General features: G+C 42.4%; 1 protein-coding gene and 1 pseudogene across 1 annotated transcript in view; both read left to right on the top strand.

The window, feature by feature from the left end:
* The first annotated feature begins 5,958 nt into the window (after positions 1–5,958).
* Positions 5,959–26,816, top strand: part of Sall2 (spalt like transcription factor 2) — a 31,555-nt gene continuing 10,697 nt past the window's right edge. Inside the window, exon 1 of the mRNA XM_004672376.2 lies at positions 5,959–6,169. Coding sequence (XP_004672433.1) covers positions 6,097–6,169 — 73 coding nt within the window. The 5' untranslated portion in view covers positions 5,959–6,096. The remainder of the gene's footprint in view (positions 6,170–26,816) is intronic.
* LOC123462728 lies at positions 10,130–10,905 on the top strand (annotated as a pseudogene).

Genomic DNA, 26,816 nt, shown 5'->3' with positions numbered 1-26,816 from the left:
CTGCCCCTGGCCACCATAAACTGATAACCATCCATGAGGTACAATGTAATGCATTTAGTCCAACTTTAAAAGACCCTGGTTTGATTTACCCCACTAGCTAGAATCACTTTTTTTTAAATCTATTTATTTTAATAGAGAGAAAGAGACTGGACATGCCAAGGCCTCTAGCCACTGCAAAAAACTCCAGATGTATATATGTGCCACCTTATGCATCTGGCTTTATGTGGGTAGTGGGCTAAATCAAACCAGGGTCCTTTGGCTTTGCCAGCAAGTGCCTTAACTGCTAAGCCATCTCTGGGTCCAAAAACAACCTTCTGTTTGTTTGTTGTTTGTTTGTTTTTCAGGTAGGGTTTCCCTCTGGCTCAGGCTGACCTAGCGGGCATGTGTGACCTTGCGCTTGACTCACCTTTGTGCATCGTCTTAACCACTAAGCCATTTCTCCAGCCCCAGACCACTTGTGATAATTTAATTATAAATTTGGTCTTGTCATGGTGGTGCATGCCTTTAATCCCAGCACTTGGGAGGCAGAGGTAGGAGGATCACTATGAGCTCAAGGCTACTCTGAGACTGCATATTGAATTTCAGGTTAGCCTGGACTAGAGTCCTACCTGAAAAAAAACAAAAAACAAAAAACAAAAAGCTTTGGGAGAATGAGCTACAGAGATTCTGAGGCAGAATCCAGGAAGCTTAGAAAGGTCTGTAAGCCATGATTTTTGGTGTTTGGATCCATGAAATGTGTGTATTGCTTAACCTGAATAAAAACAAAGCCAGTAAGCAAAATGTTTGATTCCCAAGAAGCTGCAAGGGACTTACAGGGTGTGTAGTTGTAGAGAAGACAACTGGGGATGAAGTGAGTGACAAATACAGTTCTATAAAGAAAGAAACTTGGCTGGAGAGATGGCTTAGCAGTTAAGGTACTTGCCTGTAAAGCCTAAGGACCCAGTGTGACTCCTTAGGATCCACATAAACCAGATGCACAAGGGGGTACATGCATCTGGAGTTCCTTTGTAGTAGCTGGAAGCCCTGGGGTGCCTATTCTCCTTATTCTTTGTCTCTCCCTCTCTCTCAAATAAGTAAATAAATAAAATATTTTTAAATTAAGAGCTGCAGAGATGGCTTAGCAGTTAAAGCACTTGCCTGCAAAGCCTAAGGACCTAGGTCCGATTCTCCAGAACCCACATAAGGGGGCATGCATCTGGAGTTTGTTTGCAGTGGCTATAGGCCCTGGCGAGTCATTCTTTGTCTCTTTCCTCCCCCTACCCATTAATAAAAACTTTTTAAAAATTAAAAATTTAAAAATAAGAAAGAAGCTTAACATTCATTTTAACTAAGCCACAGACAACCTGTATATGCCAATGAAGGAATTAGCTTTCCTTAAAGTGGTCTGGCTCTGTGAGGTAAAGACCATAATAGTACTTGAGCCATTTCTGAAGAGAAAGAATTCATTAGACCAATGGGAAATAGGGAAGTCAAAATAGGAAATAACTGATAAAATTGAAAAATATTACAAAGAACCACAAAGCAAGAAGAAATAGCTCATCTTTACCACCAATTCCCTTATTTAGAATATTCTCCCAGGGCTTCTCAGGCTCCCACATGGGAATGAGGGGAGAGTGGAAGGAACCAGGATAAGTTCCTTTTCCTATAATTTATTATCTCCCATGTCCTTGAGTACCTCTTCAGCTTCTTGAGAATTAAGCCTTTAATTTTCAAGGTCAAAAGACTGTGGAACATTTTCCAAGAATTAGATCGCAAATTGAAGAAAGAACATTGTTGTTCTAATATTTTCTTCTGTTATTGAGTCTATTCCTCTTTCCTTTCTCTTTCTCTCTGCTTTCATTCTCTTGATGTTTATCTCTCCTCCCCCTTTCCTTTTTTCCCCCCTCTCTCTCCTTCCCCTCCCCTCTCCACTTCACCACACACAAAAAACCCTTTTCAAAGAGGCTTTTTTCCAACTCAGTGAAGTAAAGTCTTTGCCCCTTTGTGGGAAAGGCTCATTAACATTCCCACAGCAGCATCTCTTCGATGATTCTACTTTTGTAACTCTGTGAAGAGGTCAAGAGGCCACAGTGGAGAGGTAAAAGGGGTGGGAGAAGATAAATGGAAGGGGGGGGCAGAAGAAAGAAGAGGAAAAAGAGCTCTTCCTTTCACAATAAGGCCAACAAGAAGGAGGTAGGATAAAAATTAGGAAAAGATGAAGATGGCCAAGATTCAGGAAAAAGACACATATGGAACCCCAAGTCTACTCCCTGAGAGATTTACAAAGTTATGTTCCTTCCCTTCTTTCTTTTCTTCATAAAGAAATGATGGAAATGGAAGGATAAGAGAGTGACAGGACCCAGTCCATTTCATTGAGGAACCAGAAGCTTTCCTGGCCTCAATGTCCCCACTTCTCCTACAATAGTGTAGTAATGATGGCAATATCTACTATAGGAAAGTTAATATGATGAATTTAAAATATCAGGAACAGGAGATTCAAGGATGGAGTGTTGGGGAGCCACCCAGAATCCTGACAACAAATATCTGGAAAAACATTGGAGATTCTGTGAATTCCGAAACATTGATGAGTAGTATACTTTCCCAAACCTCTCCAGAAGCCCAGAAGTCCACTAGCAGCCCTAGGCAACACTTGTCTTCTCTCCCTTTCCTAGGATTAGCTTGGAATTGTGTGGAAACATTAGAATTTGAGTCCCATCTCTGAGTGACTTTTGTTTTCTTTTCTCTACAAATATTGCCACCAGAGATTTGTGTCACTAAATTTATAAGGGAGAAACAACACTTTCAATTGACGATGCTTCAAATGTTCTCTCATTTCAGCCAGAAGAGGAAAAGTACCTATGATCAAAAAAAGAAAACCCAGTCAATTATAGGTGAAAAATAAGGCATGTCTGGCAGTACTATTTAAATTCAGACAGGGGTACTAGAATCAGAAGTTAAAGAACAATAAAATGTCAAGCATGGTTGGTTCATACCTATAATCCCAGCATTTCAAAAGCTAAGAGAGGCAGATTGCCAAAGTTCAAAGCCAACCTGTTCTACATAGTAAGTCAGAACAGCCCCAGGCTACAGAGTAAAACCACGTCTCAAAAACAAAAAACAAAACAAAACAGAAGTGTGGGGGTGGGGGACTGGAGAGATGGCTGATTAGTTAAGGTGAAGCCTTCCAGTACCCCTGTATGCCAGATGCACATGGTGCATGGGTCTGGAGTTCACAGTGGCTAGAGGCCCTGGCATGCCCATTCTCTCTCTCTGTCTGTCTGTCTTTCTCTCTCTCCCTCTCTCAAATAAATAAATAATTTTTTTAAAAACCTAACAGGACTGAAGAGATGGCTCAGTGGTTAAAAGTGCTTTCTTGCAGAGTATGATGGTCTAAGCTCAAATCCCTAATACCCACATAAAGCCAGATGACAAAGTAGCCCCTGCATCAGGAGTTCATTTGCTGTGGCAGGAAGACCTGGTGTTCTCTCTCTCTCTCCCTCCCCCCCCCTTCAATTAAATAAATGTTTTTTAAAAATCCACCTAAGCCGGGCGTGGTGGCGCACGCCTTTAATCCCAGCACTCCGGAGGCAGAGGTAGGAGGATCACCTTGAGTTCAAGGCCACTCTGAGACTCCATAGTAAATTCCAGGTCAGCCTGGGCTAGAGTGAGACCCTACCTTGAAAAACCAAAAAAAAAAAAAAAAAAAAAAAAAAAGTCCACCTGGCATGGTGGCACATGCCTTTAATCCCAGTACTTGAGAGGCAGAGGTAGGAGGATTGTTGTGAGTTCAAGGCCACCCTGAGACTACAAAGTGAATTCCAGGTCAGCCTTGATTCTACCTTGAAAACCAAAAACATTAAAAAAAAAAAAAAAAAAGCATCTTCTGGGGGTTGAAAAGATGGCACAGTGATTAAGGTGCTTGCCTGCAAAGCCTAACAACCTGGGTTCAATTCCCTAGTACCCACATAAAACCCGATGCACATAGTGGCACATGCATCTAGAGTTCATTTGCAGTAGCTGGAGGCCCTGGTGCACCCATTCTTTCTCTCTGTCTTCTCTCTATCTCTCTTTGCTTGCGAATCAGCAAATAAATATCATTTCCTTAAAAAAAAAAAATTCATCTGGGCTCAAGCCTAGGTCACAGAGACATGGCTAAGTACACCAGTAAGGTCAGAATTGTCAGTAAATATGGGACTTGCTACCGTGCCTCCCTCTGGAAAGTGGTGAAGAAAATTGAAATCAGCAGCACACCAAGTATACTTACTCCTTCCCTGGCAAAACCAAGGTGAAAAGAAGGGCTGTGGGCATCTGATACTGGTTCCTGTAGAAAGCAGTGGCTCGTGAGGCCTGGACCCACAGTATCACTTCCATGGTCACAGTCATGTCAGCCAGTAGATGACTAAGGAATTGAAAGACCAGTAGAAGTGTCACTGTTTGAGATATCCTTAGCCTACCATAGTGGGTTAATTTAGATAATGAAACAATTAGCTTTTCTTTCTGTGAGACAGGGCCCCCACGAGTAGTCCAGACTGGACTTGACTCTCCATTTGCTTCAGCTTCCTGCGTGTTGGAACTATACTCAGGTACTACCAAGCCCAGCCGGCTGAATTCCTCTTTGGTTTTTCCCCTTTGGTAATGGAAACTGAATCCAGAGCCTTGCAGGATGTCAAGTAAGTGTTCTGCTACTGAGATCCATGCCAGCCGACTTGCCAAATTATTAAAGGTCCAGCTTCATACCCACCAAAAAATACATAGAACCATTGACAATTCTTTTCCACCTCAGAGCTCACAAATTATCACTAGAGAGGCTATCACACACATAAATTGTTTTATATAAAAGTGCCTCCATAAGGGGGCTGGAGAGATGGCTTAGCAGTTAAGGCATTTTCCTGCAAAGGCTAAGAACCCAGATTCAGTTCCCCAGTACCCACTTAACCCAGATGCACAAGGTGGTGCATGCATCTGGAGTTTGTTTGCAGTGGCTAGAGGCTTCTGGCATGACCATTCTCTCTCTCTCTCTCTCAAATAAATAATTTTTTTCTTTTTTTTGTTTTTTCGAGGTAGGGTCTCATTCTAGCCCAGGCTGACCTGGAATTCACTATGGAGTGTCAGGGTAGCCTCGAACTCAGGGCAATCCTCCTACCTCTGCCTCCCGAGTGCTGGGATTAAAGGCGTGCGCCACCATGACCGGCTTCAAATAAATAATTAATAATAGTTTAAAAGTGCCGCCATAAGCTTTTACCGGATGGTACTAAAGGAAATCAATCATCTGTCCAGTCTTCTCTCAGGCATCAAGAGACAGAGAGCCACTGGTGTTACTATTTTCAATAAATTCTTTAAAATAGTGGGTGTAGGCTACCTAACTTCTCTGTGCTTTTTGATTTATCTATAAAAGGGATCGTCTATAAATACTATTAAACCTGCTGTGCTGATTTCAAGAGTTGTAATACTCAAAATGTGTCATATAAATGAAAATATTGCATAAATTATCAAAAGCTATCTGTACATTATTATAATAATGCCTATCTTTACTTGTCTTTCTGCCAACCTTTTCCATTTTTACCTGGGAAGTAGCTGACTCTTTGGCCTCAAAATCAGTACAAATGAGAAAGTTCTTATTTTAGTTTGTACCACAGAAGCAGCCCCCTCATGACATAGAGGGACATAGAATCATGGAAGAACCAGAAAGCCCTGTGAAGATCTTGGAAGAAAAGTTAGAAAAAGAAGCCAGGGGCAGTCTCCGGACAGCCCAGGGAGAGGCTGAACCCTGGCAGGAAGGAGAGGGTTAAATCCTTTCCTCTGCAGTACAAAAGAAAAGAGTGTGCGGAAAGATTAGGATTTTTGCTTTTACAATGGGAGCTTGCAGAAGCGTTGGGAAGAAGCTGAAGGGGGAAAAAAGGGGGCAAGGGGGCAAAGGGGCGTCTCTCCTTTAAAAACTCGCAGAGATTGAAAGAGAGAGTGTCAGCAGAGAGTCACAGAGTCAGTGCGTCTCCAGCTAGGGAGAGCTTCAGTGCTTCACGTAGATTTACACTGGGGTAGAGAGGAGATCCACAGGTCACTCCGGCTAAACCGCACTGAGCCTTGCTCCTCCCTCCCTCTCCACCTCTCTACTCAGCAATGTCTCGACGGAAACAGCGCAAACCCCAGCAGTTAATCTCCGACAGCGAAGGTCCCAGCGCATCTGATAACGGTGGGTGCTGGCGAGAGGTGGGGCTCCCCTAAACCTAAGCCAGAGTGGCTCAGGTCGGGGTAAAGAGGGTGCACCACTTGCAGGGGCCAAGCAGGGGATAGGACTTGCCCACTAAGGGTATGGAGGCGTTCAGGCTCAGGCTGGAAGGAGATGACCTATGCTGGGAAGGTTCCCTCCCCCCCACCCACTTCTGCTGTTCTGGGGATTTCATTCTGATTGTGTTTTCCTGGTCTTCTTTGTTTTTTGGTGTTTTTTTTTTCGTCCCCCACCGCACCCCCTGGGTGAAATGGAGTTCTCAAACTGGCTCTCTCTCCACCCAAGTTTTCTCTCCAGGTCCCCTTTTGCTCACTGGTCTTTGTGCTGTTGCTAAGTAACCTCCTCAGACCTGGAGACCCATCTATGAGAGATGGGATTCTCCAACCCCCCCCCCCTTCCTTTTGGAGAGTTGGGTTGCAAGAGAATGAATTGGATAAATGTGAAGTTTCCCCTGAGGGAGAAGAGAAAAAAGTTTCTCATTGTTGGGCTGAGCTGAGTGCAGACAGACCAGAGCTCCCTGAGGGAGATAGCTGTTGTCCATCAGAATGTAACCTGATTTGGGATGTGGACTTGTCATTGGGAGGGAAGCTGGGGGGACAGGTTTGCACAGTGACTTAAGGTTGTGACTCCATGGATGTCAAGCTAAATACACACACGTATGTGTGTGGGGGGGAGTTTATACATGTGCAATATACCAGTAATATATGTTTATAGTGATGCAAAGATTTTTGTTGTTTATTTATTTGGGTTTTTGGGAGGATGAGATCTGTTATGTAGCCCAGGCTGGCATAAGCAACATAATTCCTTTGGGGCGGGTGAGGAATTGTAGGTAGCTTGGCCTTCTTTAATGGAGAAGGTGATTAAGAGTTCCAGAGCTCTCTACCCATCCCCCCACCAAATACACACACAACCTGGCCTTGCTAGGCCTGGGTCTCTGGGACTTTCTGGAATGGTAACTGAGGATACCTCTGGGAAGACCACCTCCTTCCCAGTCCCTACCTGTACATCACCCAAGGCCCCTCCCTGTTTTCCATAAAACCCTCTTTCCCCTCTCTATAAGCTCCATTTCTTCCTCTGTCTTTGGTGCGCACACCCTCTTTCTCTCCCCCTCCCCCACCTGCTCATTACAACAAAGTCTTCAATCTTAAAAATTGTCTGAGCCCTCTGATGCAAAGCTTTCTTCCCCTTTCTTTTGGATCATTCCAGTCTATCTTAGAATTAAATAAGACTCTAGGCCCAGGAAACTGTCCATCTTGGTCCTCTATTTCAAAACACTGAACCTGAACCAGACGTGGTGGTGCACGCCTTTAATCCCAGCACTTGGGAGGCAGAGGTAGGAGGACTGACATGAGTTCGAGGCCACCCTGAGACTCCATAGTGAATTCCAGGTCAGCCTGGGCTAGAGTGAGACCCTACCTCAAAAAAAAAAAAAAAAAAAAATCAAAACACTGAACCTGACAGAAGTTGGCCTTGAATGCCTATCTTCCTGTTTCTGCCTCCTGAATGCTGGGATTACAGGCATGTGTCACTCATTATACCTGGATGGACAATTTTTAAGATACTCCAGCAAGTGAAAGACAGATGATAACAGTGAGGAGAGCCTTAAGAACTAGCATTATTTAGTGTTTGAGAGACAATGTAAGGCATATTGGGGCAAATGCACAGGTATCCAGACTCAGGGCTTAAATTGGGTTTTCAAACTTGCTGTGATTATATGTGAGCTAGGCCTAGGGATAGCTATCGTTTGCAAGTGTTCAAGTGATTTTTAGGTTGAAGCAAATTTTGGACATACTTGTCTGGTATGGCTGGCTACATGAGTATATAGGGTAAAAGACTAGAAGTCCAACTCAGGTATCAAAAGTTTATTTATGAATCGCTGTGAGTTTGAGGCCATCCTGAGAATACACATGAATTCCAGGTCAGTCTGAGCTAAAGTGAGACCCTGCCTTAAGAAACACAAACAAAACAAAACGAAGGAAAGAAAAAGGTTGCTTAGCAAAGACTTGATATGCCTAAAAATGTACTATAGGATTAGTCACAAGGGTTCTGAAGCCAAATTCTTTTTCAGAATTGGCTTTTGATGAAATCTGGACTGTTCCATATGGCTCACCATCTAAATTTGACTTACTCTGCTTCTCTGCACTTCAGGGTTTTTTTTGTTTGTTTGTTTGGTTTCTCGAGGTAGGGTCTCACTCTGGTCCAGGCTGACCTGGAATTAACTCTGTAGTCTCAGGGTGGCCTTGAACTCACAGCGATTCTCCTACCTCTGCCTCCTGAGTGCTGGGATTAAAGGCATGCGCCACCACGCCCGGCTGCACTTCAGTTTTTAATTATCTGTTAAGTAGAAATGAGTACAATAGCTACTTCATTAACTTGTAGGAGTTGAAGTGAGTTATGTGTAAAGCCTTTGGAAAAATATTGAGCATAAATGGTATTTTGCAGCGATATACCAAGCATAAGTACTTCTTAGCCGGAGGCAATACTATTATTGTCAGAAGTGAGTGTGGGGTCACTTCTTGCAAGTGCAGAGATAGGACCAAAACTCAAGCTCTGTTACCTCTTGGCAATTTAGCATTTCTTTTTGTTTTTGTTTTTTGAGGTAGGGTCTCACTCTGGTCCAGGCTGACCTGGAATTAACTATGTAGTCTCAGGGTGGCCTCAAACTCATGGCAATCCTCCTACCTCTGCCTCCCAAGTGCTGGGATTAAAGGCATGTGCTACCACGATGGCCAATTTAGCATTTCTTTATGAGACATGTGCCAAGAGAAGCCTTAGTATAGTATACTTGTGGTGATTAAAGCTAATATGGATTAAACTTGTCTTTTCACCATTGTACAAACATGACTTCTGGTCAAATCAGTGGTCCATTTAAAATAAAATCTTAACTGACAATTTAAGTTTTCGATCTCCTCCCAAGTCATTGCATTCCTAGGATCCCACTGTGCCCATATTTAGAGGTTCTATGATGATGGCATTCTTCCCTCTTAAGACACATTAGCCCTCTTTCATGCTGCCATAGGCCGGATGTTTTTTTCTTGTGCTCTACAGGAAACTTCCCCTAGAGACTCAAAGATTCCTCTCAATCCTGCCCCCCTGCTGGTTCAATTGTGGAACTATGTTGAACACCCATCCTTAGTCCCCAAGAGCCAAACTCTCCTTTCCTTCCTCCCATCTGCTTATCCATTCCCCATATCACAGCAAGGGAATATCTTCTCTGAGAGTCAAAGGTATCTTTAGATAGGCGCATGCCTTTATTCCCAGCACTCAGGAAGGTAAGGTAAAAGGATCCCATGAGTTCAAGGCCAGCTTCCACTAGAATGAGACTGTTTCAAAAAATCCTTAAAGGGGGCTGGAGAGATTGCTCAGTGGTTAAGGCACTTGCCTGCAAAGTCTAATGACCCTGTTTCGATTTTCCAATATGAATGTAAAGCCAGATTCACACAGTGGCACATGCATCTAGAATTCATTTTCAATGTCTGGAGGCCCTGATGTGCCTATTTTTCTGGTCTGTCTCTCTTCTCTCTACCTCTCTCTGTGTTTGTAAATAAAGCATATATATATGAAAATATAAACGGGCATGGTAGTGCATGCCTTTAATACCAACACTCGGGAGGCAGAGGTAGGAGGAACACTGTGAGTTCAAAGCCAGCCTAGGACTACAGAATGAGTTCCAGGTCTTGGCTAGAGTGAGACCCTACCTAGGGAGAGGAAAAAAAAGAACAAAAAAAACAAAAACACCTCAGCCGGGTGTGGTAGCGCATACCTTTAATCCCAGCACTCAGGAGGCAGAGGGAGGAGGATGGCTGTGAGTTCGAGGCCACCCTGAGACCACATAGTGAATTGGAATTCAGCCTGAGCTAGAGTGAGACCCGACCTCCAAGGGGGGGTGGGGTGGGAAGCGGGTAACAGCCTCTTCTCGGAGTCATGATGGGCAGCAAGATGGCATCTGCCACCAGGGTGGTTCAGGTAGTAAAGCCATATGCTCCACTGATAAGGTTCCCTAACAGAAGAGACAATCCTAAACTCAGTGCCTCAGAAGCTATGAGATCAGCAGGGCTCCTGCCCCATTCTATAATTACACAACATTCTAAAGGAAGTAAAGCACCAGATTTGCTGATGCATCAGGGTCCACCAGACATGCAGACATAATCAAAACCTTACCTCAGAAATTCAGAAGGAAACTCATCTCTCAAGAAGAAATGGCATTCTCTTTCTTTTTCTCTCTCTAGAATAAATAAATTAATTAAATATATTTTTTCTAAAAGGGGGGAGCTTTGGCTGGGCATGGTGGCACATGCCTTTAACCCAGCACTCGGGAGGCAGAGGTAGGAGGATCACTGGGAGTTCGAGGCCACCCTGAGACTCCATAGTGAATTCCAGGTCAGCCTGGGCTAGAATGAGACCCTATCTTGAAAAACCAAAAAAAAAAAAAAAAAATCAGGGGGGATTAGCTGGAAAGATGATTTAGCAGTTAAGGTATTTGCCTGCAAAGCCAAAGGCTTGACTCCCCAGGACCCACTGAGCCAGATGCAAAAGGGGGCACGTGCATCTGGAGTTTATTTGTGGCAGCTGAAGGCCCTGACGTGCCCATTCTCTCTCCCTCCCTCCCTCTCTCTCTTTCTGTCTCTCAAATAAATAAATTCAATATATTTAAAGAAGAAGAAGAAATGGAATTTATCCAATGTGGAGGTCCAGAATGATCATTGTGGCTGCTATTTATCATCAGACAAAAGAATTATATTTACAATAAAGGACTTCCAAAAACACAAATGAAGAATTGTATATTAAACAACCTTTATAAATAAATATTCTGCACAAAAAAGGAAATACAAGCCGGGCATGGTGGCGTGTGTCTTTAATCCCAGCACTGGGGAGGCAGAGTAGGAGGATCACCATGAGTTCGAGGCCACCCTGAGACTACATAGTGAATTCCAGGTCAGCCTGAGCTAGAGTGAGACCCTACCTCAAAAAAAAAAAAAAAAAAGGAAATATAGATACTTTAAGTGGATACTTGTATCACCTTATTTATGTAACTTGGCTGGCTTCTCCACAAGCTCACCTCATTATGTACTTTGTACTTATTAAGGTCAGCATTTTTATTTATTTTTATTTTTATGTTTTTACTTATCAGAAGCATTTATTATAAGATTTGGCAATCACAGTGATAGAGGCTGAGAAATTCTATGACAGGCTATCTGAAAGCAGGTGAAGGTCAGCATTTTTAAATGTTAAAAAAAAAACCTCAACAACAAAAAAGGCATCTTTTGGGCTGGAGAGATGGCTTAGCGGTTAAGCGCTTGCCTGTGAAGCCTAAGGACCCTGGATCGAGGCTCGATTCCCCAGGGCCCACGTTAGCCAGATGCACAAGGGGTGCATGTGTCTGGAGTTTGTTTACAGTGGCTGGAAGCCCTGGTACTCCCATCCTGTCTCTGTCACTCTCAAATAAATAAGTAAAAACAAACAAACAAACAAAATTTTTAAGGCATCTTTTGTGGCTGCCCTGAATGGAGTTAAAATTGAGATCCCACTTGGGATTATGAATGCTTGGAGGCATGACATTGCTACTACAAATTCATTCCCATAGAAACATTAAAAGCTTAAACCCATAGAAATAACAAATTTCAGTTAAGGGCTGGAGAGATGGTTTAGCAGTTAAAGCGCTTGCCTGCAAAGCCTAAGGACCCAGATTCGATTTCCCCAGTACCCACATAAGCCAGATGTGCAAGGTGGCACATGTGTCTGGAATTGTTTGTAGTGGCTGGAGGCCTGGGTGCGCTCATTCTCTGTCTCTTTATCTGCCTCTTCTCTCTCTCTCTCTAGCAAAAAAAATAAATAAAAAGTAACTTCAGTTAAAATTTTGCCTTTAAACTATGAAAGGCAAAAATTAGTGCAAAAGCAAAAAAGCACTAGTAACTTCTGTTAAACTCTGCCTTAAGAATTCTTAAAAGTGGGCTGGAGAGATGGCTTAGTGGTTAAGCGCTTGCCTGCGAAGCCTAAGGACCCCGGTTTGAGGCTCAATTCCCCAGGACCCACGTTAGCCAGATGCACAAGGGGGCGCACGCGTCTGGAGTTCGTTTGCAGTGGCTGGAGGCCCTGGCACGCCACTCTGCTCTCTCTCTCTCTCTGCCTCTTTATCTCTCTGTCTGTTGTTTTCAAATAAATAAATAAAAATTAAAAAATAAAAAGAATTCTTAAAAGATTTTCTCATCGGAATTCTCCAGAGACTAAAATTTTTCATGACCTGATTCTCTCTCTCTCTCTTTTTAAGTAGGGTCTTGCTCTAGTCTCAGGTTGGCCTTGAAGTGCTGGGATTAAAGGTGTGCGTCACACCTAGCTGACCTGATGTTTTGTTGGCTCTCATCCTCAACTTGGGTAGCTATTTTCTCTCCTGCTCTAATAAGCTTATATTGTATAAATTTCTCATTCCTTCCTTTTAAAAAAAAAAAATTTTAATTGAAAGCTTCCATATTTACAGACAATAAACCATGATAATTCCCTTCCTCTCCTCCCCCACTTTCCCCTTCACAAATCCAGTCTCCATCAGATCCCCTCCCTCTCTCCATTAGTCTGTCTTTTACTTTGATGCCATCATCTTTTCCTCCTATTATGAGGGTTTTGTGAAGTTCATGTCTGTGGAAGCCAATTTCTGTCTAGATAATTGCATTGTAAGCAGTCCTACCCTTCCTTTGGTTCTTATATTCTTTCTGTCACCTCTTCCACAATGAACTCTGAACCTTGGAAGGTGTGATAGAGATATTTCAGTGCTACTCTTCCATTACTTCTTCTCAGCACTATGGTGCCTTGTGAGTCATCCCAGAGGTCACCACCATCTGAAAAGAGAAGCTTCTCTAACCAAAAGTGAGAATAGCATTAATATCTGGGTATGAACATTAAGTAAAGAGCTTACAGGGCATTTGATGGCATTTAGCCAGATAAGAGCAGACATTACACTCCCAAGGCTTTTGATTAAATTTTCAGTACCAGGCATGTGTTCCCTCCCATATAGCAAACCTCCAGTCCAATTAGAGGGCAGTTGGTTTCTCCCATAACAGACATGCCACTATTGCACCCATTTGGTCATTTGGCCTGGCTGGCCAAACTTGAGGCTTGCCGTGTCCACTATTTTCATCACTGATGACTTCTGTCTCCCATAGGGCTGTATGCAGTACAGCTTTTTCCAGCTTTCTGTCAGCTGGTCTTCAGGGAGGAGATTTTCAGCTCATCCCCAGTTTGAGTTCTTGGTGACCTTGCAGCCCAGGTGTGTGCAATGTGTAATAGGGTCTTATCATCTATTTCTGATGGAAAACCAAGAGTATTGGCAATAGCCTGTAATGTTTTGGGGGCATAAAGGACCTCCCTGACCAACTACTCACTGGAAGGTATCCCATCCTTGGCATTGAAATTTTTCTAGTAACACTCTTAACATTTCTGGGTGTGCCATTGTTGAAAAAAAGTGGGTTATCATATGGCTTATTCACAATATACTGAATTTGATTAACCCTCCCCACCAGGCTTCTTTTACTTACTCTTTTTCCTTGACCTCACTTACTTAGGCCAGTATTCTGTTTGTTCACTTACATATATGCAATATCATCACCTTAAGTCCACTCCTCTCTTCCCTCCCTTATAGCCCTTTTCTAGGTTACTGACCTCTGCTACTGATTTTTACTCCAATTCATTCACAAGTCTGAACGTTTGCAACTAGGATCCACATATGAGAGAGAACATATGATGCTTGGCTTTCTGAGCCTGGTCCTTTTGAGATTCATCTATTTCCCTGCAAATTTCATTTTTCTTTAAAACCCCATGGTATAAATGTACCACATCTTCTTTATCCATTCATCAGTTGAAGGACATCTAGGCTGGTTCCATTTCCTAGCTACTATGAATAGAACAGCAATAAAATGGTTGTGGGAGTATCTCTAAGGTAGTGAAAGGAGTCTTGGTATAACTATTTTTAGCTGTATCAGGAACCTCCACAATGGCTATACCAGATTACATTCCCACCAACAGTGTAGAAGTGTTCCTCTTTTTCCATAGCCTTGCTGACATTTATTGTCATTTGTTTTCTTGATGATAGCCATTCTGACAGGAGATGGAATTTTAAAGTAGTTTAATCTGCATTTCCCTGATGGCTAAGAATGTAGGGCTCCCCGCCCCCCCCCCCTTTGAGATAGGGTCTCACTCTAGGCCACACTGACCTGGAATTAACTCTGTATTCTCAGGGTGGCCTCAAACTCACAGTGATCCTCCTACCTCTCCTCCCAAGTGCTGGGATTAAAGGTGTGTGCCACCATGCCTGGCCTTTTTAGATGTTTCTATGCCATCTGTTTTTCTTCTTTTGAGAACTATTTAGTTCCTTAGCCTATTTTTTAATTGGGTTATTTGATTTCTTATGTAGTTTTCTGAGTTCTTTGTATATCATAGGTATTAATCCTCTGTTAGATGTATAGCTGGCAAAGATTTTCTCCCATTCTGTAGGTTGCCTCTTTGTTCTATTCACAGTGTCCTTTACTATGCAAAAGCTTTGTAATTTCATGAGGGTCCATTGGTTGATTGGTGGTTTTATTTCCTGAGCAACTGGGGTTATATTCAGAAAGTCATTGCCTATGCTTATATGTTGAAGAGTTTCCCCTACTTTTTCCCCTAGCAGTTTCCATTTCAGGTCTGATTAAGGTCTTTGATCCATTTGGACTTGGTTTTTGTGCATGGAGAGAGATAAGGGTCTATTTTCATCCTTCTACATATAGATATCCAATTTTTCCATTTGCCAGAGGCTGTCTTTTCTTCAATGCATATTTTTGTCAAAAATCAAATGGCTGTAGCTGCCTGGATTTACATCTGGGTCCTCTATTCTGTTCCATTAACCTACATGTCTGTCTTTGTGCCAGTACCATGCTGTTTTTGTTACTATGTCTTTATAACATAGTTTAAAATTGGGTATGGTGATACCACCAGCCTTATTTTGGTTGCTTAAAATTGTTTTGAATATTTGAGATTTTTTTGTGCTTCCAAATGTATTTTAAGATTGATTTTTTCTACTTCCATGAAGAATATCATTAGAATTTTAATGGACATTGCATTAATTGTGCTTTTAGTAAGACTGACATTTTCGCTGAGTGTGGTGGCGCATGCCTTTAATCCCAGCACTCGGGAGGCAGAGGTAGGAGGATTGCTGTGAGGTTGAGGCCACCCTGAGACTCCATAGTGAATTCCAAGTCAGCCTGGGCTAGAGTGAGACCCTACCTCGAAAAACAAAAAAAAAAAAAAAAAAAAAGAAAAAGAAAAAGAAAAATTGACATTTTCACAATATTGGTTCTTCCAGTTCAAGAACATGGGATATCTTTCCATTTCCTAATGTCTTCTGCAATATCTTGCTTGAATGTTTTAAAGTTTTCATTGTAGAGATCCTTCACTTCCTTGGTTAGGTTTATTCCAAATAACTATTTTATTTTGAGGTATTTGTGAATGGGAGTGATTCCTGATTTCATCCTCAGCATGTTTGTTGTTAGTATATAGAAAAGCTACTAATTTCTGTGTATTTTTTGTATCCTGCTATGTTGCTAAAAGTATTTATCAGCTCCAACAGTTTGCCGGTAGGTACAGTCTTTAGGGTTCTATATGTATAGAAACATATCATCTGCAAATACTGATAATTTGATCTCTTCCTTCCCAACTTGTATTCCTTTTATGAGTGTCTCTTGCCTTATTGCTATAGCTAAGACTTCCAGTACTATGTTAAATAAAAGTGGGGACAGTGGACACCCTTGTTTTGTTCCTGATTTTAGCAGAAGAGCTTCAAGTTTTCCTCCATTTAGTATTACGTTGGCTGTAGGCTTGTCATAAATAGACTTTATTATGTTGAGATATGTTCCTTCTATTCCCAGTTTCTGTAAGACTTACCATGAAGGGATGCCTTTTCTGCATCTATTGAGATAGGTGATTTTTTGTCTTTCAGTCCATTTATATAGGGTATTACGTTTATTAATTTACATATATTGAACCATCCCTGCAACTCTGGGATAAAGCCTACTTGGTCATGGTGGATGATCTTTTTGATATAGTATTGTATTATGTTTGCCAATATTTTATTGAGAATTTTTGCATCTATGTTCATGAGGGAGATTGGTCTATAATTCCTTTTTTGTTCTCTCTTTGTCTGATTTTGGTATCAGGGTGATGCTGGCTTTGTAGAAGGAGTTGAGTAGAATTCCCTCCTTTTCTATTTTATGGAAAAGTTTAAGAAGCACTGGTGTTAGTTCTTCCACAAAGGTCTGGTAAACCAGTGAAACCATCTGGGCCTGGACTTTTCTTTACTTGGGAGTTTTGTTTTTTTTTTTAATAACTGCTTGGATCTCTGTACTTGTTATAGGTCTATTTAAGTGGTTTATCTCATCTTTATTTAATCTTGGTATGTCATATGAATCAAGGAAATCATCCATTCCTCTCAGATTTTCAAACTGAGAGGAGTATATATATCCTTAAAGTATGTCCTTATGATTTTCTGAGTTTCTTTGGTATCTATTGTAATGTTGACTTTTTCATCTCTAATTTTATTAATTTGTGTCTCTTCTCTCCTCTGGTCAGATTTGCTAAGAGTTTATCAAGCTTGTTTATCCTTTCAAAGAGCCAACTCATTGTTTCATTTATTTTTTGGATTAATTTTAATTACTATTTCATTAATTTCTGCTCTAACCTTTATTATTTCTTCCCATCTACTGATTTGCATTTTGTCTTGTTCTTTTTCCAAGGCCTTAAGGTGAAGCATTAAGTTGTTTACTTGTGACCTTTCTAATTTTTTTTTTTTTTTTTTTGGTTTTTCGAGGTAGGGTATCACTCTGGCTCAGGCTGACCTGGAATTCACTATGTAGTCTCAGGGTGCCCTCGAACTCACGGCGATCCTCCTACCTCTGCCTCCCGAGTGCTGGGATTAAAGGCGTGCGCCACCACGCCCATCTCTAATTTCTTAATATAGGCATTTAGAGCTATAAATTTCCCTCTTAGGACTGCTTTCATTGTGTCCCAAAGGTTTTGGTATGCTGTGTTCTTACTGTCATTTGATTCTGTGAATATTTTATTTCAGTTTTTAGTTCTTCAATGACCCATTCATCATTCAGTAGTGTACTGTTCAGTCTCCATGAATTTGTGTATGCTTTGTATTTTTTTTGTTGCTATTTTGTAGTATAATCCCATTGTGATCACATAGAGTACAAGTAATTATTTCAGTTTTCCTGTATTTGTTAAGAATAGCTTTGTGTCCTGATATATGGTCTGTTTTAGAGAATGTTCTATGTGCTACTGAAAAGAATGTAGATTCTGCAGCATTTGGCTGGAATGTTCTGTAGATATCTGTTAGGTCCATTTGTTTTATGACATCATTTAATCCAAGTGTCTCTGTTTATTTTTTGCCTGTATGACCTGTCAATTGATGAGAGTGTATTGGGTATTGAAGTTACCCACTACAATTGTTTTTGGTGTTATCTGTAACCTTAAGTCTAATAGTGTTTGATGAAATTGGGAGCCCCCATGTTGGGTGCATATATGTTTAGGATTGCAATGTCTTCCTGTTGGATTGTTCCTCTAATCAATATAAAGTGACCTTCTTTCCTTTTTTCGGTTTTTTGGGGGGAGGGGTATTTGAGGTAGGGTCTCACTCTAGCTCAGGCTGACCTGGAATTCACTATGTAGTCTCAGGGTGGCCTCAAACTCATGGCTGTCCTCCTACCTCTGCCTACCAAGTGCTGGGGTTAAAGGCGTGTGCCACCATGCCTAGCAAGAAGTGAGGTTCTTGAAGACAACAAACAAAAGGTTCCTGCCATTTAATCCAATCTGCATCATTCCTTCTGGTTGTAAAAAGGATCTATTAAAGTGACTGGGACAGAGTGCTTTCCTAGTATTCATGAGGCCCCAGATTATCTTTTTTTTTTTAACAATTATGTGATTAGCTGGCTTCTACCTTTTCCTTCCACTCAAGAGTACCACCCAAAATCAGTTGGATTGGGGTTGGAGCATTTGTCTGGTAAGCTAGTATGCATAAGGCCCTAGGTTGGATCTCCAGCACCACAGAAAGAAAAAAAAAACTCTGGTAGGGAGGGTTCTTTCTTAGTGGAAGACACATTGTGTGCTGGGCCCTGAAAGGCCCAGGCGTGAGGCCTAGTGGAACTTCCAGAGCCTAGCTAAAGTTTGGCGACCTGTCTCTGGCCAGGTATGACTCAACAAGATGCCTAATGGCTTCTGGCCTGCTACCTCCGCATGGCAATTGTAATTACCATTTCAATAGTCACAGTTCACTATTGGCCCTTACCTCTTCCCCCACCCTAAAATCTCCGCCTTCGTCCCCGCAACTGCTCAGAGTAATAAAGCGAGTTGTTTCTGCATGGAAAAGACTCCCGACTCAGTGCGGTTTGTCTCCGGTGGCCGGGAGAGGTTTCTGAGTCGTCCGACGCTCATCATCCCCTCAACCCCTAGGGAGGAACCAGCAGGCCTGGTCCTTCCCTCGGCACGACCTGAGCGGGAAGGAGCCCCGCATCTGGCACCCAACGTGGGGCTCTGGGACCCCGACAGACTAGTGCACCCCGTGGGAGGCAGTCGTTGAGGAGGTAATCGGTGAGTGCGGGTGAGCGTACCCTCATGAGCTATGAGGCAGTCTTCATATTTACTGCACGAAACTTTGCTTCTATAACCTGTACTTACTTGTCGACATGTCTTCATTCCCTTTCTCTTCCCTTCACCTTTGGTTCGCCGGCGGCTTTTGTATTTCTAAAGGCTTGTGCTTCCCTCTCTCTCTGTGAAGGCAGGCCAGCCTTTTCTGACATTATGGAACTTCCCCTGGATCTGTAAGCTTCAATAAATATTCCTTCCTCCATAACTGTACCTGGTCTGGAAGTTTATCTCAGCAAACCTAAAGCTCTCTAATGAGCTGAGATGAACCTGACCATGTGGATGTTAATCTTTTGGAATCTTTCCTTTAAAAAAATAGATATGGACTTGATACTTACAACTAAATGTGTCTTCTGGAATGGTAAGCCAAATTTTATGGACTATTCAGATAAAAATTAAAAAATACTAAGTGCAGACAGCATTAAACTTCAAGCTTATAAGCTTTCTAAGAGGAAAGAAAGACTACAGGGAACTTCCTTGGAGCTGGGCTACTGGCATAAGAGCTGGCTACGGCCTGCTGCCCAGGCCCAAAAAGAGTTTAATCAGGGTTAACTTTGTAATAGACTGATATGCTTAGCTAGAGATATTAGATTTTAAAATTTAATATTTGTTTTTTCTTTGTTTTGGTTTTTCGAGGTAGGATTTTACTGTAGCCCAGGCTGACCTGAAATTCCCTAAGAAGCCTCAGGGTGGCCTAAAACTCATAGTAATCCTCCTACCTCCACCTCCCGAGGGCTGGGATTAAAGGCGTACGCCACCACGCCCGACTGAGACTTAAGATTTTAAGCTAAAACACCTCAAGCAAGTTACAGGTACTGAGACGAATTTTAGGTTATGATGGTTCAATTTACATTGTTACATAGTCTTTCCTTACTATACCTTATACCAGTTAAAAAATGTTTACTCTGTGCCTTTATATATTAGAAGTGTTTAACTTGTTTAATTTTACAAATCTCAATATCTTAAATTGGTCAAGACTGTGGAGACCTTTAAAATTAAACTGAGTACAGTTTATAATATATGATAGTTATAAATCCATTGGGAGCCAAGGACAGAATTTAGTAATTTAAATAGATAGCCCCCCCTCCTGGCAGCTTGTGCCCAACAATTGTGTCCTTTAGTAACATTAGGGTCATTATCATGTGCATCACAGGCATTTATTAAGTAGCCTAGGGTGTTATTGATTAGCTCAGTACTCTTTTTTTTAAATAATTTTTACTTGAGAGAAACAGAATCAGAATGCCAGGACCTACTGCCAATGCATACAAACTCCAGACACATGTGCCACCATGTGCATCTGGCTTTATGTAGGTTCTGGGGAAAAGAATCCAGGCCATTAGGTTTTTGTTTTTTTTTTTTTCCAAGATAGGGTTTCATTCTAGCCCAAGCTGAATTCACTATGTAGTCTCAGGGTGGCCTTGAACTCGTGGCAATCTGCCTACCTCTGCCTCCCAAATGCTGGGGTTAAAGGTGTGCACCACCACACCCAGCACCATTAGGCTTTTTGCAAGCAAGCATCTTTATCCACTGAGCCAATTCTCCAGCCCCAGGACTTGTCTTTTTAGATTTTTTTTTTTTTCAAGGTAAGATCTCACTCTAGCCCAGGGTGACCTGGAATCACTCTGTAGTCCCAGGGTGCCTTAAACTCACAGCAATTCTCCAAACTCAGCCTACTGAGTACTGGATTAAAAGTGTGTGCCACCATGCCCAGCTGTCAGGAAACTTTTATCTTCTTTGTGTGTGTAAGTATGTGGGATGAGAAGGGCGCATGTGTTTGCACATTGGTTGTAGAGGCTACAGCTGGATGTGTATTTATGTATTTGTGGGGGCGGGTATGTATAGACCACAGGCTGATGTTGAGTGTCTTCCTAAATTGCTTGCCACCTTATTTTGTGAATCTCACTGAATCTACAACTCCCCAAATTGGATAGACAAGGTAGCCAACAAGCCCTAGGGAACTGCCTGTCCCTGCCTCATAGTGCTGGGATTATAGGTGCATGCCACTATGGCTAGCATTTAAAATAGGTAATTAGGGACTGGAGAGATGGCTTAGCAGTTAAGGTGCTTGCCTACAAAGCCTAAGGACCTAGGTTCTACTCCACAAAACCCACATAAGACAGATGCCCATGGTGGCGCATGTGTCAAGTTCATTGGCGGTGGCTAGAGATGCTACTATGCCCATTCTTTCTCTCTCTTTACATTAATAAATAAATGGAATTTAGACATTTTTTTTAAAGGTACCTGGGATCTGCACTCAGGTCCTCATGTTCACGCAAGCACTGTACTCGCTGAGCCACCTCCCAGGCCCTGGCTTCTTCTGAGCAATGTTTACAGATATGATAAAGCAGATACTGAGCTTGTGTCATACACTTTTCAAAAACCTCATGTGTGGGCTGGAGAGACAGCTCAGAGGTTAAAAGAGCTGCTTGCAAAGCCTGAAAGCCTGGGTTCAACTCCCCAGTATCCATGTGAAACCAAATGCACAAAGTGGAGTTCATTTGCAAGAGAAGTCCTGGTGCACCCATTCTGTCTCTCAAATTAATAAATAAAATACATAAAAACAACAAGAAAAAAAAAAGGCTTACGTTTGCAGTGACTTGTTTGTTTGTTTTTTTCAAGGTAGGGTCTTGCTGTAGCCCAGACTGTCCTGGTATTGACTACTTAGACCCAGGCTGGTCTCAAACTCTGCCTCCCAAGTACTGGGAATAAAAGCATATACCACTACACCCGCCTTACAGTGACGCCTAATAGCACCAAGAAATAGCCTGAAAAACTTGTTTCCCAACCCTGTGTTTGGTCCACTTCTTGACCAGAACACTAAAACTTAACAGAAGGGTTGTTGTTGCACATGTGTGATGAGCAGGAGATAGTCTATTTACTTAGAAACGCTGAAGAGAAGAGAAAATCTCCCCCTGCAAAGTTTAGATGGATGAATTAGAGAACATAAGCATTGTTACTGGTAGAAATGCAAACAGGTCCATCTGGGAAATGAAGGAAATGATCAGAAACCCAGACACTGAATAAGAAGGAGAAATCAGGACAACAGTATAGCAGGTCTAGAGGGAGAAAAGGAGTCCTTGAGATGGAAGTTCACAGACAGCAAGAAAAGCAGAAGGAAGCTAGGCATGGTGGCACACGCCTTTAATCCCACCACTACCACCACCCCCCCCCAAAAAAAACAGAAAAAGGAAAGAAAAACAGGAGGAAAACCACAAAAATGGAATTCTGAGGTCTCTGTTCTCTTGACATGTAGAGAATCCCAGTTCTCAGGCTCTTGAGCCCCTTGGGATCTTCAGTTGTAGGTATTCCCTGGGGGGAGAGGTTAGAAATTAGAGTGGATACATTTTTGTTGTTGGTTTTGTTTGAGACAGGGTCTCATGTAGACTAGGCTGGCCTCACTGTGTAGTTGAGGATGACCTTGAACTTATCCCCTGTGTCCAGATCTAGTTTTTTATTTTTGTTGTTAGTTTTGCTTTTTTTTTTTTTTTTTTTTTCGAGACAGTGTCACACTCTAGCCCAGGCTGACCTAGAACTTACTCTGTAGTCCCAGACTGACCTCAAACTCCTGGCAATTCTCCTACCTCAGACTCCCCAGTGCTAGGTGGTGTGGTGGCGCACACCTTAAATCCCAGCACTCGGGAGGCAGAGGTAGGAGGATCACTGTGAGTTCGAGGCCACCCTGAGACTACAGAGTAAATTCCAAGTCAGTCTGAGCTCAGTTCGATTCTCCAGGTCCCACATAAGCCAAATGCATATGGTGGCACATGTGCCTGGAGTTCGTTTGCAGTGAATAAAAGCTCTGGCATGCCCATTCTCACTCTCTCTCCTCTCTTTCTGATTCTAATTAATAAATAAAAATAAAACCTTTAAAAATCATTTCTTTGCATGTGTGCATGTATGCACATATGTATTATGTATATATGTGTATGCCAGGGTCTCTTGCATGCACCCAACTTTACATGGGTATCAAACTCAGACAGGTGGCTTTGCTAAGCCATCTTTCCAGTCTTCACACCCCGGCCCCATTTTTAAAAAAATTTTTTCAAGGTAGGGTCTCACTCTAGCCCAGGCTGACCTTGAATTCACTATGTGGTCTCAGGCTAGCCTCAAATTCATGGTAATCCTCCTACATCTGCCTCCCGAGTGCTGTGACTAAAGGCATACACTACCATGGCACCTCCCCACCATTTTTTTGTTTCTTTTTTTAAAACAACTCAGGACAATCTTTTTTTTTTTCCCCCAAGGTAGGGACTCGCTGTAGCTCAGGCTGACCTGGAATTCGCTATGTAGTCTTAGGGTGGCCTCGAACTCACAGCGATCCTACCTCTGCCTCCCAAAAGCTGGGACTAAGGGCGTGTACCACTATGCCTGGTACATCTCCATTTAAAAAAAATATTTATTGAGGGCTGGAGAGATGGCTTAGCGGTTAAGCGCTTGCCTGTGAAGCCTAAGGACCCCGGTTTGAGGCTCGATTCCCCAGGACCCACATTAGCCAGGTGCACAAGCGGGCGCATGCGTCTGGAGTTCATTTGCAGTGGCTGAAGGCCCTGGCACGACCCTTCTCTCTCTCTCTGCCTCTTTCTTTCTCTGCTTGTTGCTCTCAAATAAATAAATTAAAAAAAAATAAAAATATTTATTGATTTGAGAGAGAGAAAGAAACAGATAGAGAGAGAATGGGTGTGACAGGGCCTCTAGCCATTCCAAATGAACTCCTGATGCATGTGCCACCTGTGCATCTGGCTTATGTGGGTACTGGGGAATTAAACCTGGGTCGTTGGGCTTCGCAGGCAAATGTCTTAACCACTAAACCATCTCTCCAACCCCCTTTTTTTTTAATTGACAACTTCCATAATTTTAGATAACAAACCATGATAATTATCTCCTCCCACCTTCTCCCTCACAAATATACTCTCCATCATATTCCTTTTCAATTAGTCTCTTTTATTTTGATGTTATCTTTTCCTCCTACGATGAGGTTCTTGTGTAGGTAGAACCAGGCACTGTGAGGTCATGGATATCCAGAACATTTGGTGTCTGGAAGATTGCATTGTAAGCAGTCCTATTCTTCGTTTGGCTATTACATTCTTTCTGCCATGTCTTCTGCAATGGACCCTGAGCCTTGGAAGGTGTGACAGAGATGTCTCAGTGCTGAACACTCCTCTGTCACTTCTCAGCACAACAATGCCTTTTGAGTCATCCCAGCGGTGACCACCATCTGAAAAGAGAAACTTTTCTAACCAAAAGTGAGAGTAGCATTAACATATTGGTATGACCATTAAGAAAAGTGTTGGACTGGAGAGATGGTTTAGCAGTTAAGGTGCTTGCCTGTGAAGCCCAAAGACCCAGTTTTGACTCTGTAGGTCCCTCATAAGCCAGATGCACCAGGTGGCACATACGTCTGGAGTTTGTTTGCAGTAGCTAGAGGCCCTGGTGCACCCATTCTCTCTCTCTTTCTTTCTCTCCCTCTCTCTCTGGTAAGGTTTCACTCTAGCCCAGGCTGACCTGTAATCTACTATGTAGTCTCAGGGTAGCCTTAAGATCACAGTGATCCTCCTACCTCTGCCTCCTGAGTGCTGGGATTAAAGGTGTCCACCACCCCTAGAATGGGCCTGGCACATGTCCATTTTTAAATTTTTGTGTTTTATTTATTTAAGAGCAACAGAAAAAGAGAGAATGAGGCAGAGAGAAAGAAAGAGAGAATGGGTGTGCCAGGGCCTCCAGCCACTGCAAAGAACTCCAGACGTGTGCACCTCCTTGTACATTTGGCTAATGTGGATCCTGAGGAATTGAGCCTCAAACCCGGGTTCTTAGGCTTCACAGGCATGTGCTTAACTGCTAAGCCATCTCTCCAGCCCCTCCATTTTTAAATAAGAAAAATCCAAGCCTTATATTAGACCTCAAAGATGAGAAAGGTCAGACTGAAGAAATGGCTTAGCCTGCGAAGCCTAAGGAGCCAGGTTCAATTCCCCAGAACCCACGCAGGCCAGCTGCACATGGTGTTCGTTTGCAGTGGCTGTGGGCCCTGGTGTACCCATTCCCTTTCTCTTTCTCTCTCTCTCCCTAAGAAATTAAAATAAAAATTTTTTTAAAGGTTTTGTTAATGATGGAAAAGTTCTAAAGCTGGGACATTAACTCAGGTCTTAATCACTGCTCAGTGAGAAGGTCAGAACAGTATGTACTCCATGTTGTGATGTGTCCTTTGATTTCAGAAAAAAAAATGTCTATTAGTACCCCTTTTAATGTTTGACCTAAAATACTTGTAGCCTGGAAACAAATATTTTTTTTTTCTTATTTAGCACTAGATGTACATGTCATAAAATAGCCAGGCATAGCTGTGCACACCTGGGAGGCGAAGGTAGGAGGATCACTGAGTTCCAGGTCAGCCTGGGCTAGAATAATTCCCTACTTCAAAAAAGAAAGATGCTGGGCTGGAGAGATGACTTAGTGGTTAAGTGCTTGTCTGAGAAGCCTAAGGACCCAGGTTTGAGGCTTAATTCCCCAGGACCCATGTTAGCCAGATGCACAAGGGGGCACACACATCTGGAGTTCATTTGCAGTGGCTGGAGGCCCTGGTATGCCCATTCTCTCTATTTCTCTCTATCTCTTTCTCTGTCTGTTGCTGTCAAATAAATAAATAACAATAAAAATAGAGTTGAAGACGAGCTTATTTTTAAGTAAAAAATAAAGAAACCAAGCATGGTAGTGCACACATTTAATTCCAATACTCAGGAGGCTGAGGTAGGAGGATAGCTGTGAGCTTGAAACCACTCTGAGAGGCTACATAGTAAATTCCAAGCAGCCTGGGTTAAAGCAAGACCCTACCTCCAAAAACAAAAAAGAAACTGCAAATGTCAGATGCATACACAACTTTACGTGGGTGCTGTGTACTAGAACTTGGGCTGGCAGGCTTTGTAAGCAAGTACCTCTGACTGCTGAGCTCTTCAGCCCTTTATTATTGTTAAAAAAAAAAGGAAAAAAGATAAAAGAAAGGAAGGAAGGAAGGGAAGAAAAGAAAGAAAGAAGGTAAAAGAGAGAGGAAGAAAGAAAGCCTGAGAGCCTGTGCTCAAAACTCTACTGCAGGGGCTGGAGAGATGGTTTAGTGGTTAAAGTGCCTGCCTGCAAAGCCAAAGGACCCAGGTTCAATTCCCCAGGACCCACATAAGCCAGAAGTACAAGGTGGTGCATGCATCTGGAGTTCGTTTACAGTGGCTGAAGGCCCTGGCGTGCCCATTCTACCTCCCTCCCTCCCTCCCCCCACCTCAAATAAATAAAGTAGATTAAAGAAAGAAAACTCTTCTGCACAGGAGGCACCTGTTCTCTTTGTCCTCCCTAAGTATTCTCTCCCAAGCCTAAAACAGTAGTTGTATGGCCACCAGAGGGAAGCCATCTGATTTCCTTTTTCTTTTCCATGTTAGCTCTTTGTATTTTTTTCCAATTTTTACTTTTTTTTAAGGTTTAAAAGATTTTATTAGGTGACTAAGATTCTCAGAAATGGGGAAGCCCATAGCTTATGAGAAGTAAGGGAGAGAGAATATTCTGTCTTTGTAAATTTAAACAAGCATGTACAGACTTTGTACATAGCCTAGGATAGTTTACCTCACCTTATCCACTATCTAAATACACCGTTACCAGCATAGTTTGTTCCTGTGTTTATGACTTGTGTCTGCATAAGAATCCTGCCCCCTTTTTTTTCAGGGTACTGAAAAGCCTGGCATGGTGGCACATACCTTTAATTCTAACACTTGTGAGGTACAGGTGGGAAGACCATTGTGAGTTCAAGGCCAGCTTGGAACTCACAGTGTGTGTGAGCCTGGAAGAGAGCGAGACCCTACCTCAAAAAAGAAAGAAAAAAAAAGCAAAAAAAAAAAGAGTATAAAAAGTGCTGAGAACTGAATGGTTCCTCTTACAGGTGACTGTTGATCCATCACCCTTCACCAGGGACTAAATTTAC

The sequence above is a fragment of the Jaculus jaculus genome, chromosome 8 (genome assembly GCF_020740685.1).
Source record: "Jaculus jaculus isolate mJacJac1 chromosome 8, mJacJac1.mat.Y.cur, whole genome shotgun sequence".
In the NCBI taxonomy this organism is placed as follows: domain Eukaryota; kingdom Metazoa; phylum Chordata; class Mammalia; order Rodentia; family Dipodidae; genus Jaculus; species Jaculus jaculus.
This window is presented reverse-complemented; position numbering and strand designations above follow the sequence as displayed.